This window comes from Sesamum indicum, linkage group LG4 (genome assembly GCF_000512975.1).
Source record: "Sesamum indicum cultivar Zhongzhi No. 13 linkage group LG4, S_indicum_v1.0, whole genome shotgun sequence".
Lineage (NCBI taxonomy): Eukaryota > Viridiplantae > Streptophyta > Magnoliopsida > Lamiales > Pedaliaceae > Sesamum > Sesamum indicum.
In genome coordinates, this window is record NC_026148.1 from 15,687,331 (window position 1) to 15,708,089 (window position 20,759).

General features: G+C 36.5%; 2 protein-coding genes across 6 annotated transcripts in view; one reads left to right on the forward strand and one right to left on the reverse strand.

The window, feature by feature from the left end:
• LOC105161158 lies at positions 593-3,864 on the forward strand. 2 transcript variants are annotated; one of them, XM_011078762.2, is made up of 3 exons: positions 593-835; positions 927-1,048; positions 1,991-3,864. In XM_011078762.2, coding segments are annotated over exons 1-3 (1,707 nt in total). In that variant the 5' UTR covers positions 593-833; the 3' UTR covers positions 3,574-3,864. The 2 variants fall into 2 exon arrangements, with proteins under 2 accessions (XP_011077064.1, XP_020549107.1); XM_020693448.1 differs by having other exon boundaries at positions 593-1,048.
• Positions 4,011-20,759, reverse strand: part of LOC105161157 (protein CHROMATIN REMODELING 20) — a 20,337-nt gene continuing 3,588 nt past the window's right edge. For 2 of the 4 annotated variants that reach the window (XM_020693445.1, XM_020693447.1), the window contains 18 exons: positions 20,121-20,234; positions 17,662-17,745; positions 14,459-14,859; positions 14,234-14,324; positions 13,948-14,163; positions 13,336-13,455; positions 11,915-12,081; positions 11,435-11,576; positions 9,956-10,105; positions 9,818-9,873; positions 9,437-9,740; positions 8,242-8,362; positions 7,909-7,958; positions 7,446-7,675; positions 6,289-6,492; positions 6,129-6,207; positions 5,800-6,056; positions 4,011-4,851 (listed from right to left, as the gene is read on the reverse strand). In XM_020693445.1, the coding sequence (XP_020549104.1) occupies positions 4,401-4,851; positions 5,800-6,056; positions 6,129-6,207; positions 6,289-6,492; positions 7,446-7,675; positions 7,909-7,958; positions 8,242-8,362; positions 9,437-9,740; positions 9,818-9,873; positions 9,956-10,105; positions 11,435-11,576; positions 11,915-12,081; positions 13,336-13,455; positions 13,948-14,163; positions 14,234-14,324; positions 14,459-14,859; positions 17,662-17,745; positions 20,121-20,234 (3,237 nt within the window). In that variant the 3' untranslated portion in view covers positions 4,011-4,400. The remainder of the gene's footprint in view (positions 4,852-5,799; positions 6,057-6,128; positions 6,208-6,288; positions 6,493-7,445; positions 7,676-7,908; positions 7,959-8,241; positions 8,363-9,436; positions 9,741-9,817; positions 9,874-9,955; positions 10,106-11,434; positions 11,577-11,914; positions 12,082-13,335; positions 13,456-13,947; positions 14,164-14,233; positions 14,325-14,458; positions 14,860-17,661; positions 17,746-20,120; positions 20,235-20,759) is intronic. The other 2 variants (XM_020693446.1, XM_011078758.2) reach the window with 2 other exon arrangements.

Sequence of the window (20,759 nt, forward strand, 5' to 3'; positions counted from 1 at the left end):
TTCATTTTCAATCCCTGAATATATTGAAATTCTATTTTAATCCTTCAACTTTTAAAATATTAACATTTTCGGTCCTTAAATCTAATTAATGACCATTTTGCCCTTTTAAAAAAAACATATAGTCCAACTATCTTTTTCATATGCTCATGATCAGGAACAACATGGTTTTGAAAATAAAATTAAGCCTCCATAAAATCATACCTTTCTTTAACCATCTTGTTCGCAGATATTCCAAGTCCTTGGTATTCTCAGGTAGTATGGTTAGAGAATGTTCGGAAAATTGAGGATTTGAAATACCCCGAAAACATAACGATCAAAGAAAGGAATATGTAAATTTATGGAAGCTTAATTTTATTTTTGAACACATGTTGGACCTGATCATGTGCATAAGAAAAAGATAGTTAAACTATATTTTTTCTTTAAAAGGACAAAATGGTTACTAATTAGTCCTAAGGATCGAGATTATTAATGTTTTAAAAATTAAAGGACTAAAATAAAATTTAAATATATTTAGGGACTGAAAACGAATTAGTGGAAATATACTATGAACAAACTGTAATTATCCCACTTCAAACTCACCAAATTTTCCTCTCTCTCTCTCTCCTCAAACATGTTGCCGTCTTCTCATCCAACTACCCATTTGTTGTCTTCTCTCACTAGCCAAACACAAGCCTTCAAATCATCATACATTTTGTAATCTTTTCTTTCATCCAGTTTGGTAGCTCTTCTTTCCTACAATGATGGAGGTTGCTTTCTTGTTTTAAGCGCTCTATCTACTGTTGGAAACTATGAAGATACACTTTAGTTTGCACTGAAACTTCTGTTCTACTGAGATGTGAGATCATTATCTTGAGAAGTTATACTTTTTTCTTGGTCGGTTTTGGGATCCTTTTTTTCTAATTTCTAATGCTTTCGAGAATAAAAAGGGGGAATATGTTTGGCTGGTGGGAGTGCTGTGCTGCATCATGCTGTGAAAGAGTTTATGAAGAGTTTCTGGAGGACCCAGAGCCTTTTTCTCTGCCTTCACCACTTCCTCAATGGCCAAAAGGTTTGTTCTTGAAAATAATTTGGTAAAGATTCAATCTTTTTTTCACCATAAATTGAGTTCTTTTGTGTTGGAATTGGGCTCTGTTGTCTGCAGAATATTATCTGACATCCTGTTTCTTTCTTTGACCTTTTCTAGGGGGAAAAATTTAGAGGAATAGAGAACTTAATCAACATTAACCAGAAATTGGGATATCTGTAGTTAAGGTTTTGATAATCCACTTTGATTGTTTTGTATCATTGTTCGTGATTTTTTATGAGGTGATAATCATATTCTTGAGCCCATCCAGCACATGAGTGGATGTGAAATCAGTGTGTGATACCAAAGTGTGATAGCAGTTCCTTCACCTTTATAATGGACTTGATTACTTTTGGTTTAACATTCACCTCAAGATTCCAAGGCTAGAGCATGGTTTGATCAAAGTAATGGCTTTCTTTTCTTTTCTCTTGGACATGGATTTGAGTATAGGTAATGGTCATTTTAACTGTAAAAGAGACTTGCAATCATAGATTTTCCTTTAAATCATTCCACTATATATTTTGAAGAAAAATTCTCCTGGATATATTTGGATGGATGATGGTGCTGGAGAAGAAGAAACTATTTATATTTTAGTGTGAGGACATGGTCAAACTGTTTGGATTGTTCATTGTTGTTTATGGATGTTTGTAGTAAAATGTACTTTGTTCAGCGAGTCAAGTCTACAAGATAGACGAAGAAGATGGCTTGGAATTTTGAGTCGGGGCGCTAACTGGAAGGTTAATTAAATATGAAAAGCGGAGTTCTTGGCATGTTTCACGTTCTTCCCGTGTCTCATGTTTTTTCTAAGATAAAAAGTTTTCTGAGTTGGTCTTCATGTGACTTCATTTATTTTATGCTCAAATTGTTGTGTTCCTCTATCTGAATTGCCTACAAGTGTCTGTCAAGTCAGTTTTAAAACATTCACAGGTAAAGGTTTTGCTACGGGGAAGATTTGTCTCGGAGAAATAGAAGTTGTTAAAATCACTGAATTCGAGAAAATATGGAGTTGCAGCTCGTTGAGTCGAAAGGCCAATGCTGTCGCATTCTATAAACCTGTCGGAATTCCGGACGGATATTCCAGCCTCGGCCACTATTGCCAGCCAAGTGATCGGAAACTAAGGGGCTATGTCCTTGTAGCCAAATGCATATCAAGTGACGAGTCTCAGGGTTCAAAATCAGTCTCTCCAGCTCTTACAAAGCCTCTGAACTACACTTTGGTATGGAGTTCACATTCTCATGGCAACGAATATGGTTATATATGGCTTCCCAATCCACCGGAAGGCTATAAACCAACAGGGTTTGTGGTGACCACGGAGCCTGAAGAGCCAGATCTTGAGGAAGTAAGATGTGTCCGAGAAGACCTCACTGAGAGTTGTGAAGTTAATGAGGTCATATTTGAGAGAAATTCAGTCTTTCCAAAGGGCCGGATTTATGTTGGGAATACAAGACCATGCAGAAGGGGGATGCTCTGCAGAGGTGTTCCCGTTGGTACGTTCTATTGCAGTCAAGACGAGGATTCTGAGAACGACATGAGTATTGCTTGTTTGAAAAACCTCGATTCTTCCCTTCTTGCAATGCCAAATCTGGACCAGGTTCATGCACTCATTAAGCATTACGGGCCCACTGTTTATTTACATCCTGATGAAGCTTTCTTGCCATCATCAGTTTCTTGGTTTTTTGAAAACGGAGCTCTTCTGTACAAAGATGGGAGAGATAAGGGATTAGCCATTGATTCTAAAGGCTCAAATTTACCTGGTGGTGGGAGGAACGACGGACAGTTCTGGCTCGATTTGCCTGTAGATAACAATAGAAGTGATCATGTAAAATCAGGTAGCATGAAAACCGCAGAGCTCTACGTTCATGTGAAACCGGCATCTGGAGGAACTTTCACTGATATCGCCATGTGGATATTTTGCCCGTTCAATGGTCCGTCCACCATTAAAGCCGGAGCTTTCAATTATACCTTCAGTAGAATAGGTCAGCATGTCGGTGACTGGGAGCATTATACGCTCCGGCTGAGCAACTTTGAGGGAGAGCTCTGGAGTGTGTATTTCTCCGAGCACAGTGGAGGTGAATGGCTCGATGCATCAGCGTTGGAGTTCATCGACGGAAATAAGCCGATCATATACGCATCAAAAAGCGGCCATGCAAGCTTCCCGCATGAGGGTTGCTACATTCAGGGCTCGACAAAGTTGGGCATTGGAGCGAGGAACGATTGTGCTAAAAGCAATTATTCCATAGACTCTAGCACAAAATATCAAGTCATTGCTGCTGAGTACCTGGGAGACGAAATTGAAGAACCTCATTGGTTGCAGTACATGAGAGAATGGGGTCCGACCGTTGTTTATGATTCTCGATCCGAACTGGATAAGATACTCAAACACCTCCCATTTTTCGTCAGGTTTTCGTTGGAAAATCTCATAGAGTTGTTTCCTACTGAACTTTATGGCGAGGAAGGGCCAACGGGGCCAAAGGAGAAGGACAACTGGCTGGGGGATGAAAGATGCTAGTCTTGTTATATCCCAAGTACTCTCGAAACTTCTTAGGATGTCGAGGACTTCGAATCTGAGGACAATCACCACCACTAGTATGATGGGGGCTCTTCAGGATTCATCATACACAGATAACTGTGTGCGTGCAAGATTTGAGGTCCGCAGTCATTCTAAGAATTACTAGTCATCCATAAGTGATTGTGATTGTTTGAGATCAAACCTCCTACGAATTACTCATACTTGGGAAGTGCAACATAGATATGGTTTGGAATTGCATTCTTAGGCAATGTTTGCCTCTACATTCTTACATTTTGCATGCAAAATCAGGGATCGTGATCTTTGCAAGTTCAATTAACTGTACTCACCAGAACTAATTATATTTACTCAAAATCGTTAAGCTCTCATCAACGTCATAAGGCCAAAAAATAAATACAATTAACGAATACTCTCTTCTGGAATGAGAACAAAGCACAATTCTTGTAATTATAGTTGCCCTCAAAGGCTAAAAAACATGTGAATCCCCTATAGAGTAGAATATGTGGTTTGCCTATCAACAACATACAATTCCAAAGGGCTGAATTGTCTTGGGACAAATACTTCAGCCGGTTATGGAGAAAGGAGGCAACGTCTCCTGTAATTGTAATGAAATCAATGAAAATTGGACTAGCCCTCAAATCTAAAGGGCCAACTCCCTGTTAAGAGAATTTACAACCTGAAGCAGCCGAAAGAGATCGATCATTTACAGGCCAAATCCAAAACTTCCTCGTATTATACCAAACATAGTATGAGATGCACCAGCAAATGACTATAAGCGGCCATTGGGAGTACCAACAGGCAACAGATTACTAGAACCTTGGATCTGGCTTGATGTCCTCCCATCGTACCAATTGAGCACATTCCCCACATATTGCACCGCCACCCATCTTCACTCTCTGACTCTTTAAGGTCATTATGTGCGAAAGATTTGTGCAATCTCGCAGCCTGTAAGTATATCGATGGCGTTGCCTGGCTCGTTCAAGTGCATGGTCCTGTTTGGGAGCCTTCACAGTTGAAAGATCAGACTTTTGCTCGACCACAGGTTCAACAACAGGTCTTTGCTGCTGACTCGGTGCATGTTCTTCAACGGAGATTTTCTGCTGCTCAAATAGGTTTGCATCTGGAAAAACTCGTCGAACCTCCTCCCACTCGAGGGTTTTCCGGTATACTTCCCAAGCCAAGTCCTGCTCTTCTTTCGACAGTTTCTCGTCTTCATTTTCTTGCAAGAGGGTCTCATGTTCATGGTAATTTGAAATCCACCTAAAGAATATAAAAGAGAAAGGTTTCCTGTTAGAAACACATGCCACAAACCTTTAGAATTTGGGCGTGTACGGGGCTAAGTTGCAAATAGTTTCCAAGGACATGTATTTTTTCGCAAGAAACAATGTAACCCGACCAACCTTACGGAACCTAAACAGCATAGAAAGTTAGCAAAACAGCCATTTGGTGGCTAATAATCAATTTTTGCCAACAGCCAAACAGAAGGATATTCGTTTAAATTCAGGGGGTTTAATGCAATTTACCTCCTGTGATATTGCAAAGGAGCAAATTACCCCCTTAACAATTTACCTCCTGTGTTTTTTAACACGGGAGTAATTGCTGCATTTTTTAAAACACAGAGAGGTAAATTGCTATTTTTTTTTCGTATAGGGTAATTTGCTCATTTGCAAATATCACAAAGTTGTTGCTTGCATTTTTTCCTAAATTCAGGATAAGGACTGCAAGCAAGATTCATGAAAATCATAAAGCAACCTTTGCAACAAAAGGAGAGTGACAATCTTACTGAGAAATAACCAAAGGATAAATGAGAGAAAGTGGGGGGAAAATTAAAGGAAAATATAAAACCAAAGTAGTGAGACATGCATGCCACATAGTATGAATATGTAAAGCAAGAAAGTAATTTGGTGATTGGTAACAGAGTAGAATCCGGGTGAACTGAGGACCATATGTTATAACATCATTCAAGTTGCATCATAGTAAGAGGTACATGGACTGTGCAATTAGATGGTTCTATTTTTTTTTCCTTATTTCATTTTCTCACCAAGACACTAACAGAACAAATTTAGAGGTGATCTTCTTCTTGTTGGCATTTATTAGATACCAAAGCAACAAAGAAAATTGTATCCAACGGAAAGATTATTGAACAATGCAAAATTAACTGTTCATACTTAAAGTAGCCAAATTTACAAGTCAGTCAAAATGATCTACCTGGGATGATGTCTGCTTATCAAAGTCTCAATTAATTTGTCCGAAGATGAACTTCCATGAGGAAGTGGCAGCTTCTGCTTCAATAAGTTTCCAACACGACAAGTTGTATTTGGGTCAGTCTCTTGACCCAACTCAGGCATTATGTCGGCATTTTCATCGTCCCAAAAATCAAACAAATGTAATATTTCTTCTTTTGACATCGTCCTATGCACCTGCTGCCTATCGACAACCCTAGCTGCAAGGCCTTCCTTAGTTACCTGCAGAATTATTCTCAGTCGGGTTTTGTTTGAGCTAGCAACTTACTGATAAACATTCCAATCTGCCATTACCTGACGCTTATAAATTTTTTCCTCCATTGTAGCATGTGCCAGCAATCGGTATGCAAAGACGGGCTTTGTTTGGCCGTACCTGTAAACCACAAGTAACCTAATTTTCACACAATTCATACTTAACCTTGTTCCATTTAACAGAAGAACATGGTGAACGCACCTCCAGACCCTATATATTGCCTGAAGATCATATGTAGGATTCCAAGATCCATCAACTATAATTACTCGGTTAGCTGCATGAAGATTAATCCCCAGAGATCCAGCTCTAGTCGAAATCAAACAGCATTTGACCCTTCTATTGAAAGGATCGTTGAACCTCTCAACCAATTTCTGCCTCTCGGAGCTCTCAGTTCTTCCATCTAACCTGTTGTGGATGCAGAAAGAAAATAATTTTACTCACTTTTGTTGTATGCGGAAACCAATACAGTTTTCAAACATGAGATGATGGGAGCTATCAACAGCACCTTGAGGAAATACAAAAAATGGTTGAAGAATCAAACAAAGAATCACATATGAGGACCACAAAGAAACTCGCGTTTTCATCTTCTAAACTTTTTCTAAAATACGTGGAAATAGTGATGAGCATAATAAACTCGCCGTTTACTTTTTTTCATGCTTTCCCTTGGACCAAAAGAGGATTGAAGTTCCCACGGCAAACTCCCACAACTGCCATGAGCATAAGCTGATATTTGTTAAATAATTTAGACAAGTGAAATTACATTCTTACTTTCTTAGCAGAAAATATCTCCACTTATTACAGTGCAAACCTTTCTAAAAACGGATAGTGATATATCATACCAAGACATATAACATCCGTAAAAAAAGATCATACCACAGTCAAATAGAAAACTTCTTTTCGCAATCTACAGTAGAACTGTGAATTTCACTGGAGAACATCAATTAATAACCACACTGTGAGGACAGAAGAAGAAAAAGAGAAGAGAAGAAAAGAAAGAAGTCATCGTTCCAAGCTTTGCAAGCATTTTGAATAAAAAGGATAGGGATCAGCTGGTATGCTGTTCTAGATACAAGTCAACCAAAAAAATTGACTCTATTTTCCGCAGAAATGCAATGATGTAGATTGGTAAGTCTATAATTCCCCTGAAACATAGTTCACATACAACAGAAAAAGACGACAACCCAGTATGTGAAATGCACTATCTGCATTTAATCGTACCTATTTAGGCATTGTAAAGACAGATGACAAGATTACTTTGATTGTTCCAAATTCAACACTAATGCTGGGTAAGTCAGACAATCAAATATGAAAAAATCTAAATTGACATCCTGGTTACCAAAAGCATAAGTCAAACAAACCTGTACCAATCCTTCCCCTTTCTCCAGCATTTTCCGTTCTTCCTGGGACGAGGCAATTTCGAAAGATAAAATTCAATCAGGTCCAGAGTTAATATACTCTGGCTGAAAACCAGTGCCTTGTCGCCCATGCTTGAGCACATTGTGAGAATATCAAGTAGCAAAACCATTTTCCCACCTTGATCGGCATCCTTGTAATTATTTTCCATAAGAAGATCTCTCCACCAATCCTGCTAGCAAATTAATGCAGTAAACAATTTCTTACCATGCGACAGGACATTGAAGAAATATGAACTGCTTAAAACAGAATTTAGACTGCATTAACAGCTTCAGGAATACATAAAAGCAGAAATAGAAGATTACTTGGCAAGAGGCACAAATTTAGTGACTCCACAACATTATTACATCAAGTAAAGATAAGTGCTTAGTCACGAAGCGATAGAGATAGACAAGGGAGTTCACGCACCTCACGCAGAAATCCGTTATCACTTTTTCTTTGAGGATTCACCAGCTTCTCTGCAAAACAACATAGGTGGAGGACAATTGAATAAAACAGAGTATGGCAACATTCAAACCCTAAGTACAAGAGAGGCATCCAGAAACCTTCCATCATTGTTTAAGAGTACTGAAGATAATGCAGGGACTTCCTAGTTTTGAGTTGAATGTAAAAGAGAAAATCTAAATGTTTTAGTATGATTTCTACAATATGCTAAGGAGAAAATTAACTAATTAACTAACCAATACAGAACCTGGCTCAAGCGTTTCATTTAAAAAATGACTTAGGAGCGTCTAAAAGTACCTCCAGAGATCACATTGTAATCCACATTCTCATCGCTTGAGCTGCCATCTTCTATGTCTTCATATTTACCGGAGTCCTTGTTTTCTTTCCGCAACTGCAAAATCCCAGGATGGTTCCATATCTATAGAGAATAGCATATAATAAGTTGATCTTATATTCCCAGGAAACAGTAAGATCAAGTACACACATTACAGAAAATCATGAAGTATGATAGCAGTTGTAACTCTCCAAAATAAAATAGTTCCTGTATGTTCAAGGGAATTTAACTCTAGTTACAGCATTATGACATAACATATTCAGAAACAAATGAGAAAGGATCCCAAAAGAGGGTCAAAGATCGCAAAAGGCAAAAAGTTGAAAATTTGAATAAAATAAGGAAGCCAGCAGCTTTTGAATTTTCAAAGCATCAGTTCACCCTAATTTCTAGTTTACTCATACAAAGAACTCTTTCAATATGAATAGAGCAAAGAAACTAAGACATTATAAACACGTACAGGTCCAAAGAATGTCTTAAATTGTTTGATTTTCTATCGATAGACAACATATGAGACAGAAAAGAGCACCTGCTGATTCATTTCTACCCTAATAATTTGAAACACTTTTTTAATTCCAAAGTAAATTGCATTCCCTTTCACCACTTAGGCGCAAGTTCTTCAACCTTGACTCAATTGCCAAAAGTGGCCCCCATCTAATATAAAGTGCATCATAATTGTTACAGCTGGTTTAAGCACATCAAAAAAGCGAGATGTAAAACTTAAGAAGGAAATCGGTGGTAAAGCAAAAGAGAAAGCTCAACCTGACATTACATTGCATGAGCTGATAAGAAAGATTCATATATGTGGGATTAAATTGTAGGCATGAGCTTTGATAGAATGATTGCAAAGGAGGATAGTGTAGCAATCATAGGTCAAAATCCACAAAGCTTTGTAAAACTGAATCCAGTATGCTGTACTTCTAATTCTTTTCATGCTGAACTATCCCTCACAGAAACCAAATTCAGTCAGCAATCTGGGGAGTATATATGTGTGTCTGCTGAGAAACAGCACTATAGTTCCAAGCAAATTTATCAGGTTTCAATTTGCGCATACATTGTTAAAACCCTATTTAATTGTGGTCGCACTTTAAAAGGAAACCTAATGCATATAAAAGAAACTGAAAGTTCAGGAGGAGAATACATAAGCCAATGAGTAACTACCTGAGCTAAGGCCTGGTACCCTGCAAAAAATGATCTCTTAATTATCTTTTCACCAGAAACCTTGTCCTTTGTGAAACCATGAACATCAAGAAATCTCTTATACAGTTTTCTCTGTAATGGAGATAACTTAACAGAGATAACAAATACAGTTTTGGGAGGCAAATCCTTTTTAACCACGTTCATGTCCATTCTCTGAACAAATCCCTTTAACTGTTCATACAGAATATGAGACCTTTGGTTCATTATCTTCACATCTTCTGCAGTAGAATTGGTGTGTTGACCATTTTCTATTGGATTTTGGAAACTGCAACCAGCAAAATGGTTATTAGGCAGCAAGGATAAAAGGAGTAACAACCGAAGGATAGCATTTAAGATTATTACCGGTTCCTAAACTCATGGCTGCTGCCTAGAAATCCTTCTCTAACAAAATCAACCATCTGTTCCAGATAAAACTTAAGATGGTCAGACAGTAGATTGACATAACATGTCAGATCAAAAAATGTCATTTAAAATTCATACACAGTAGTACTCCATCAGATTGTTCTGAAGAGGCGATCCAGTTAATGCAATCCTTCTCTGGCACTTCACTTGTTTCAGTGCCTGGGTTGTATCAGCCCTAGTGTTCTTGATAATGTGGGCCTCATCACAGACTAGGATATCAGGTCCTTCCTGGAAATAACAATTGCATTTATAAGCAGAAGTTCCAGCCAACAATTAAAAAGAGTGGAATTAGGATGTTCAGACAGCCACACTGAGTGGGTCAAACGAGAAAGAAAATGCATCAAAAGTACAAAAACAAACAAGTTTAGGATCTCTGTACAGGACTTTAGCCAATTTCGGCACTAGAAAAAGATAACCTACTGCAGAAGCATTAGATTATCATTATCAAGAAAAAAGATAAGACTGATCAAGCATGGTGATAATGATTTCTCCAACCATTTTGATGACAATGGTTGAACTAACAAATTAGCACAATACCTTGACACATCTAATACAATATAAGAGAAACGGTTGGAAATAGGATGGATAGCCCAAACAAGTAAATTATGGTTAGACCACAGATCTCACTGTGATGTCTCGTGGTAACAAAAATGTATTGTTCTCGGGTATATCAAGGTTCAATCTTCGGTTCATATTTCGTCATCCAATCCTTCTTAATGCACATCTTTGTGAAAGAACTTCTTTTGTAATTCCTTACATAAGGATTCAGAAAAGGAAGCACCCAAACACTGGCTTACAGATATACTGAAGTCTCATCTGCCACAGGTGACAATATAGTGGCTAATCGTACCTATTACATCAACTGCTCTAATTCATGGAAACAGATTGAGATTCAGATAGGCCAACTAGCAAAAATAGAGTTTCAAGGCAGTTCATTCGTTAAGTTACAAGGCGCGGATAGATTAGAAAATTTTCCATCAATGTGTTCTGTAATTGAAACAATTGAGAAAGGTTGATGAATATTTAGAACGTAATGCTCCAGAACGCTAGTGTACAAGTTACAAAGGAACAATTCCCAGTAGCACAGGATAGATCTTGAACATACAGTTTAAACTCCAAGGCCCTTATTGTAGGTAGAAGCATCAGTCCACAGTACATCAACGAGCACTTAAAACAATCAGGTGTTCTTTTGGCCAGGGCGAGATAGAATAGGATCAACAGTCGATTAGCCTAGCCTGGTGGAAATGAAGTTCGATTTTTTTACTATCTGACTTCTCTCGAATTACTTCTAACTTCTAAGCATCCTAAATCCTCTTTTATATGTAGCAAGACGAAGGAACGCGAGCTATGATGACAGGATGAGCCAATGCCTTTTATTGAGAGTAACAGGACAATAGAATTGAAAGTCGACTACTGGATCCTGGTATTTCATGCAAGACTGATGCCTCAGCCACGTTGTCATATCCAGATCCATTGCAAAAGAAAACTAAAAGGTCGCTGAAAATAGCATAAGACACAAACTGATTTCCCCAAATGTTTCAAATAATGAAAAATCACCTGAAGTGCACGACTAATCTCCTTAGCCATGTATCGGTCCTTGACATACTTTCCAAGAGACAAGTTACGGAAGGCAGTATAGCCAATCAAGAAGACACCACCTTTGATTCTCCACTTCATGAGCAACTCAACCCTTTTCTCCCTGAAGAAGTAAACCTAGAAATATTACATTTATGAAAACTTGTGAAAGAGATTCATGTCAAGTTCTTATAGTCTAGGGACTGTACCACCTACAAGCACAAAATAAAGCATGCAGTCATGTAGAGAAAAGAAATTCAAATGTAACTGGACATATACTCTAGCACACACAACAAACTAGATCTTAGAGTATCCATGAAAAGAACAGCCCAAGGCCAACCAGATCCAAGAGTCAAGATCCTCTTCAGGATCTGAAATAAACTCTTAAGAAAAATTTTACAACTACTACCAGTTTTGCCTGCATTGTTTCCATTAAACAAACAAATAGCAGAAAATACAAACCTTGGAACATCTTCAAGCATGAAGATACGAAGAGGCTTTAGCTCAGACGGTCTCCACTTCATAAACTCATGTCTCCAATTGTGTAGAACACTAACTGGTGTCACGATGAGTGCAGTTTTCAACCCTAGGTCCACACTTCTCATAGCAGTGTACAGAAAAGCAATGACCTGTATGCACAAAATTGACATTTTAAGAAAACCATGATTATTGTTGTATTCCCTCCCCATCACCTAAACCAGAGATATAAAATTTCAAATTTCAAACAACCAACAGGAATCTTTAGCATGTAGTGGTTTCTTGAATCTGGAATTTAATTGCATTAGAAACATTGATCTTACAAAGGTTGTTCAACCCGCATGGATATCCTGTCACTGATTTTCTTTAAGTTATTTCATTATCCAAAAGAAGGTTATATTTTTCTTCTTCTCTTCCTATGTCCAATCATGAAACCCGCACATAGTTCACTTTATACCATGTGTATGGCATCATCTGCTTTTGCTGTTTAGGTGGGTATGCTTCTAATTCATTGCATAAGTTAGCTTGATATAAGATAGACAACTAGTATGAACAGAGACATACATGCCAACATGACAAAGAGAAAGGAAATTCTGACTCTGCATGGATATTTGGAGCCCCTCAGTTATGGTTAAAGTAAAAGAATCTGTTCAAGTTTGATTCTTTTCTTCTTTTCTTTTTTTCAAGAGACAGATTTATAAAGCTTAGATTCTAAAAACTAGTAAGAATAACTGAATTGACTTCTGTTTGATAGAGAGGTCACTTATATTTGAAGAAACTCTAAATTATTGATCATGAGCAACTAAGTTACGCCTACAAAATATTAGTTGTAGAAAGAATATTTGAGATGGTCTGGACGTTTAACAAAGACCGGTAGATTCTTCATTCAAGAAAATTGACAATATTCAGTTATGAGGAACCTAATAAACTCCCCACCCTAGAACCACTTGACATTTCGCAGTTCAACCTATATACTTTAGGATTTCATTCTTACATGTACAGCATGAAGTGAATCTAAATGAATATGACAGCCAGAAAAGTAAAGAGAAGGTTTAATTTAACGTGGCAGGTCTGACAAAGAATTTTTGAAGAAGCTTGGAGAGGAAATACATATGAACTTGAACATCGCAAAAAGGAAATGAAGACATCATGAGGGGCTTTTTCATACCAACACCAAAATATTTCAGATTCAGTAAAAGTACCAACATCTAAGACATGAAGTTTTGGTCTTCATTAGTATACTCAGTCTATTTCTAAAGTTGTCCACCATGTATTGGTAATTTCATTCTCAGGAAGATTTTTAGAACAAAATAAGAAAAGAATGCTATACATAGGTTATTGCATCAATGTAAAGGAACAGACAAGTTTCAAGTGAAAGAATAGTTTGATTTAGTTAGAAATAATACCTGAAAAGTTTTACCTAAACCCATTGTATGAGCCAAAATGCATCCAAGACCTTTATCACCGGACCTCACTTTTCTCACTGACTGAATAATATTTTCCCACATAAATCTGATCCCTGCAATCTGAAGTATAGAACAAGTTGGAATTATTAAACCCCAGTCTGTGTGTAAACCATAAATGAAATTTAGACACAAACAAGACAGAACATTCTAAAGGAAGTTAGTTCAGCAAGTAAAAACGAAGGTGGAATATAGATGCATGATTACTTTATCTTACATTTTACATAACATGGAACAACCCAAGTACAACCCGCATGCAAAAATTGTATTTAGTAGTTAAGAGAAATCAGAAGAAAAGAATGTAATGCTCCTGACTAAAGACAAAATTAGCAACACCAAATGCATATGCAGTTTCTTCTAACTTGTAATGTGGTACACAGAAAAGAAACTTCTCCAATTTTGAGAAACTACAGAGAAGAAAAGTTAGATCAGGAATGGCATCCCCATTAGTACCCAGAAAGATTCCTAATGCAGAGATCTCTAAACTCACTCCAGGTTCGAATTCTCAAAATACATGAATAGCATGGAAAAAGAATAAGGTAATATTAGGCAAACCTGGTGGAGTTTTAATTTCATCGAGATGCTGGGAGGAATCCGCACTGCCTCTTCACCTTCCTCTCTCACAACATTTACTATGTATCCTGAAGAAGTATCGCCCAGCACTTCTAAGCCAGTTCCATCAAATGAACTACCATTAGTGACTGCAGAACTCATCATAACAGACTGTGTAGAAAATCGTGCCTCCAAAGATTTAAGCCGCTCTTGACGTTCCTGTAAAATTAAATTTACAGATAGGAACCTGATAAAAGGTATTAGATATACAATATAGAGTTTGTCTTACCTTTTCAATGGCAATTTTCTTCTTAGTCTCTTCCCCCAACTCAGCATCATCAATGATCCTCCGGATTTTCTTTTTACGTCTTTTCTTAGTGCTGGAACAAAAGGAACAATAATCAAATTGAATTGAAAGATAACAGTGAATTTCACAAAGAAATTCGATTTCAGAGAACAAGGAGATTTCAATGTGAGATACAGAAACCACAACATAGGATGCGAATCAAGTTACCTGGAATGGACACCAACATCAGAATCTGAATCAGAATCTGAACTAGAGGATATTTGGCTTTCTGATTTGGTGGCTTCGTCCATATGCGGCGATCTATTTACAGCGACTTCGGCTTCATCGTCACTTTCTATAGTAATTGTGCATTTGTTATCGTCAGAGGGTCGTTCATTATCACTTGAACGCTTGACCCCCCTCGACTCGACTAAGTCCACGGAAGCAGAGGCATCATTGTCACTCTTTGCTTTCTCTCCATCAACAAAACCAGACAACTCCGGCACGATATTAATTATTTCTTGATCTTCGATCTCATTTTTAGCAGTTCCATCCTCGTGAACCATGGAACCATCTAATTGTCGCTCCCTTAGCCCAACAACCGAGGAAAGTTCTCCCTGAATAGCATCCTGATCAAAATAGAGGGGGAAAAAAAGCCCATGCCAACCACAATTATAGAAGGGCAAGCTGCAAGAAAGAGGTGACTATCTATTCCAAATATGTAACAAATTTGAATTATGTCCATATACAAACCATACAGAACCAAGACACAAAGTCCAGTCTATTTCATAACTCATGCATCCAATGTGATCAAACAGATAGGTCAGACAAATAATTCGAAATTAAAAACAGCATTAGAAGAAATGAAGCATCTAAATGAAGAAACATTAAAGAGCATTCAGATTGTACTTCTGAAGTCTAAGCAGAACTTGAGTTAGAAAAAATTGCACCTTGAATGATGTTTCCTACTTCTTTTTCTTTTTGACTCTTACCATTCTAATTCACATGTAACTGACTAACGGTACAGGAAAACCAACGAGGTCATTCTTCCTTCTCAAGGAAACTAAACCTGGTCCAAGAACTAGCACACTGGTTTAAGTTAATTTTTTCTTTAATAGCTATGGTTTAATCTTAACATATTGGAGCAAAAATCATCAACAATCAATATACCTTTATATCACAGCAGTTAAAGTGCTTGTATGCACAATTGCACATAACACTAATAGCCACATAACCATCTTATATACATCATATGCTTTGCCATCTATTATAGATGCTATGTATTACATAATCAGCAGAAATACTTAATTTGTATTTACCCACCCAATTATTCAGCAGAGACCACCGAAAAAGAGAGTGGCTTTGAATGAGCAAGACACAGCTACAGAAAAGTATTAACTATCTGTCCTGTTAATCTATTGGGATTCCCCCATTCCAAATGTAAACCCTCAGAATCACCGGTCAGCTACCTCTGGATTGTGTCACTTAAAAGTCCCATTACACAAACGTGAGGGCCCACATCCAAGAAGAACGAGTAAGTATGAATGAGCAAGAATTTCATGATTTAGAATGCTCATCAGACTAATTTTAAGAGGCCAACAGAACAAGTTCTTTGGATTCCAGAATTGAAAATTTATGTACTTGAATTTTCTAAATTGTAATAATAATCCTAAATCAAGTTCCTTCCTTGATTCATAATTTCAGTTCGGGATTGCATGACTTATAATATCGTGTCTCATTAACTACCAGGGGCCAACACAATAATTTCTGTCAGAAAATTTATGTACTTGAATTTTCTAAATTGTAATAATAATCCTAAATCAAGTTCCTTACTTGATTCATAATATCAGTTCGGGATTGCATGACTTATAATATCGTGTCTCATTAACTACAAGGAACCAACGGAATAATTTCTGTCAGATCCAGGGTCCATATATGTTGATACTAAATTTTTCTAAATTAAGATGGCAATCCTAACTCAAGTCTCCTAAAAAATGTTCATTCATAAAGTAAAATCTAGTGAACCGACAATAATTCACAGATAAGATAAACCAAATTATAACAATCCAGAAATCAAGTTATAAACACTGAATGCAGATTTTTGTTATTACTATCAGCAAAATTGGCATGTAGCAATAGAAGAGCCCTAAGGTCTGCAGAAATTCGGGTTAACGACTTAACTCGATTCAGAATTTCAGATACATCTTGGAATAAGAATCATGTAAGTAAAGATACCATACAAAGATAGCCAGTCAGATGGATAGCAGGAGGGAGGCAAGAATGGATCAGCACGTCAATGCAACTCTATCTTGAGCAATGCACTCGCCACTCTAATTGGCTATGCTGTGGCTCATCAAGAGCCATTCATGTAGCAATACAATATCTTTGAACTTGCTACTAGACTCTAACAAATCTATGATGGCAACAAAGTACTTCTAACAAGAATGTGTGCTCTATGTACATCCATAGCACTAGGGGCAGCATATGCCAATAATGTGATTATTTACACAGTGAAAATCATGGGTGCCAATGAATCTGCCTCCCTGGCACCAGATCTGCCACCCACCACAAGAACACCAAACAAAACACAGAAAATTACTAAACTTTTAAAAAGGCCCCAGTTTCATATATAAATTGGTATAACTAATTGTCCTCCATATGTCTTATGTTGAAATGAGATTAGATTTGGTCATATTCATTGAATCACACGGCAAGTGCAATTTTCAGATTATCTAATACTCTGTTATATGATTAATTTGAGTTTTGATCAAACTTACTTTGAATTAGAATTTGACATGGATAAGCAATCAATCATACACAATCACGTATACATAAAGAGTCACCAAACATAAAGATGTTGAAATGTGTATAGTAACATAAAGAGTCAGCAGGCAAGAAGATGTTGAATATACCTCCTCCATGCAACATAGGAAAAGGTGGTCAAACAGATCTTTCTTGATCAATGTATGTTTCTCAGTTTCTTAGAGGCTCTGTTATTTTTCTTTCCCAGAGTGACCTAAAGATGAATAGCGCATATTTTTCATGCTTTTGCATCCTTATCGACGTATTCAAACTGAGCTATTTTTTGCCCAGCATGGTCAAAAGAGACCACCAGATGAAAACCCAACCATTATCTGTTACCTCCTCCACCACAACATCGGCTCAAGTTCTATAAAGTTGCTTGTAGCCAACTAGATTATTACTTTTGAACATGTAATTCACTGCTTATTCGACTAGGCTATTTTTTACTTGGCTTAGTTTAATCACTAGTATCACGAATATGGGGATGCCATTACTTTAATGAAAATTAAGAAAACCATACCCGAAACATTTTTTTAGCCTAAGTCATATAGAAAACTTGGAATTAGATATTGTAACAAATTGGATTAAACCAAATAAGGAACCTAAACAGACGAGAGCTTGAAGCAAACCTCTTTCCGCTGCTTCTTAAGTCTCCTTCGTTTCAAACGATTATGAAGCTTGCGATCAGCATTTGCATCATCTTCCTCTTTAACCTGTCAACAAATAGATATTAAATTGAGAAAACAGCAAACCTACCAGCTATTACACGCAAGAGAAGCAAGCCTCAGGAATGTTATATTGTAAAGGTGGCAAAACACACCAAACATTCCTAAAAACTCCATTAGCACCATAAATAAAAGAAAGATCCATATAATACCTGCTTACACTACAATGGCAGTGAAAGTCCAACAGAATCTATAGCCCAAGGATTGACTGGTAATGGAATTTATTATATTAATAGGTGGTCCCTTAGTTATAAAAGCCTCTATAGTTACCTCAAAAATTAAATTGGTTGGCTTGTTAATTCACTTACCATTATCATTGAAAATCCAAATTGAGTTCAAAATTTCAGACAAAGGAGAAGTTTTTTAGAGGTTCCCATACCAAAAGTCAACGAAACTACTTCATAGAATATTCTTTAAATCAATCGTCTAATATAATCGAAGAAAAATAAGGAAGACAAGTAAAATGCACAGAAAGGATGTCGTCTGTAGAAACGGAAAGGTTATCTAGCTCAGTAACTTGATACAGTTCCAGAATGTTTATCAGCTTGCTTCAAGAAAGTGTTCTACCTTAACTAAACATGCAACAAACACACCTGTTCTTAATCAATATTAATATTTTTCATATCCACTATATTGCAAATTAAGTTTAACTATAATGCTGGACAGATGTTCAGAATTTATATGAAGTCGCCGCATAGAACTGCTGAGATATACATGTTTTAGACGAACTAAAATCCCAGACTGCTGCCCTTGTGGAGCTCATATATGGCTCCTTAACATTCATAGCACATGCAACTTTGAGCTTAGACTTGAAAGGAAATAAGAAGATACATGTCATCAAATTCTTCAAAGAACATGAGTTTATAACGAGATTCCTTGTGTATATTTAAAAAGAAAAAGAATTGTGGCAAATAAAGCATAATCATATCCTTACTTGAGCATCAACATTATATATTCCCGTCCCCATGCATTGATTTAATCACATAACAATATATCTTATAAACCATAAGAATACTGAAACCTAGAAGGGTAAATACTATATTTGGCCCCTTCAATTTTTAAGATCAATAGGTTACGATGAATTGATTAGATCTACGATTTTTATTCATTCAAAAAAGATCCAATGGTCCTTTAAAATAAGGAAAAATATACAGTAAGTAAGGACATAACATTTACTTTAGAGAAAAATCCACGCCGTTAGTTATATTTAACGGAGAGGGACGATTGGGCTATATTTAAGAAAACAAAGGGGGGGTTTAGCCTATTTTTAACACAGAGGGGGGTTTTTAACGGACTTTTTAAAACACATAGGGGTTTTATGCATTTTAGCCTAATATTTAATAACATTGTTAAGATTTAATTTTATTAGACAGATTAAAAAATCAACTTAAATTTTTCTATTAGATAAGTTTTATAAAAAAAACTATGATTATTTTTTTGGTAACTTTTGAAAGTGAAAAAAAAGAAACTATTTTATTTTGAGTTAAGCAATATATTAATATTATGTTCATAAGAGTTCAAAATTTTCATTTTTCATACAAGATAATTACATCAATCACCATATAAAAATATAAAATATAGTTCTTTCTAAAAAAGGACTAATTTCAATAATTTTATAAACTTAAGGGACTAAAATGATAAAATCAAACTTAAATTGACCATTTTACCCTCCAAAAAGTCAAACTCCGGCCATATTTTCGCCGGAAAATGGTCAAAGGGACCAAACTGAGACAAAAATTAAAATTTAGGGATGCTAAAGTCAACAAATGAACTTGAGAGAATGAAGTGATTTTAAACAAAAACTTAAGAGACCAAATATAACATTTACCCAACCTAGAAATATATTTTATGCAATACTCAAGGTAAATCTGTAATTCTAGGGGTAGCTTTTCTGGATTCTCCCATCCATCTATGTCCGTGACCCATGAATGAGGCAATATCATTTTCACATGCTAGACAAATTATTGCTTAAAACAAGTACAGGATGTACAGCCACCTTATTTCACCTTGAATAGTAGTGACAATGTGAAAATATATTTGTGGATGACTTCTTTTTGTTAAGTACATCTTTCCTCATCCATCGACCTTGGGATTCAACAGAATACAATTTCAACACTAGATTCCAGACTCAGGCATATTATTGTACCACATTTACTCAATTATGCAAGTAGAGTTACAAAGAGAATTTATTAAAACTTCTCAACCATGAAAAAAGAAAGGCCCTGGATGATTCACAATTCGCCACATTGAGACATCCTAAATGAGATGGATAAGAGAGGAGTGGCTTTTGTCTGGTATTGCTATCAATCAAAGGATTTCAGAAGCAAGTGAATACAATGTCGCACAAAATACAGCTGACTAACCTTTCTAAAGTTTCTCTTTTGTTCTTCAGTAAGATTCAAATCTCCTTCATTTGCTACAGCATCTGCAATAAACGGATCACTAGAAGTACCATCAACATCATCAATCTCCTCCACCTAACCAAGCAATAGAATGAGACATAAAACATTCTGAAAATGCAATAAACTAAAATAAACAGATAAAAAGACTCCATTTACTATCTTTCAAATGTAAAGTTACTATAGCATTTTGATCAAGCATGATACAGATCCTCTTCAGAAGTTTTAGAATCATAATTTCCACCAGCTTAAGATCATTTCTGTGACTGCTCCTAGCCCCAGCTTCTCTGGTTCCAGAATACTCTCACATTTTTGTTATAGTAGTCCATTTCCCTGGATTTAAACTACTTATTCATAAACCTCCAACTCTGCTTCAACCAATTAGGATCACTTATAATATACCACAAAATGATATATAAGTCACCTGCTTTACAGAGGCAAAATCACACAGTATATGATCAACTCAAGTAATAAAATAATGAGAATGTTCACGTCTAGAAGACTATCTCTATTCTTGGGGCTGCAACAATACTATGATACAGGAGGTTTCAAGGTTACTCATATCATAGTAGCAGGAATAATATGTGAAAAAGATACATATAG

Excerpts from the sequence above, each read along its gene's own strand:
- LOC105161158 (XM_020693448.1), top strand. The coding sequence starts at position 907 with ATGCTTTCGAGAATAAAAAGGGGGAATATGTTTGGCTGGTGGGAGTGC. Across the intron at positions 1,049-1,990 it reads ACTTCCTCAATGGCCAAAAG|GTAAAGGTTTTGCTACGGGG; the intron begins GTTTGTTCTTGA and ends AAACATTCACAG.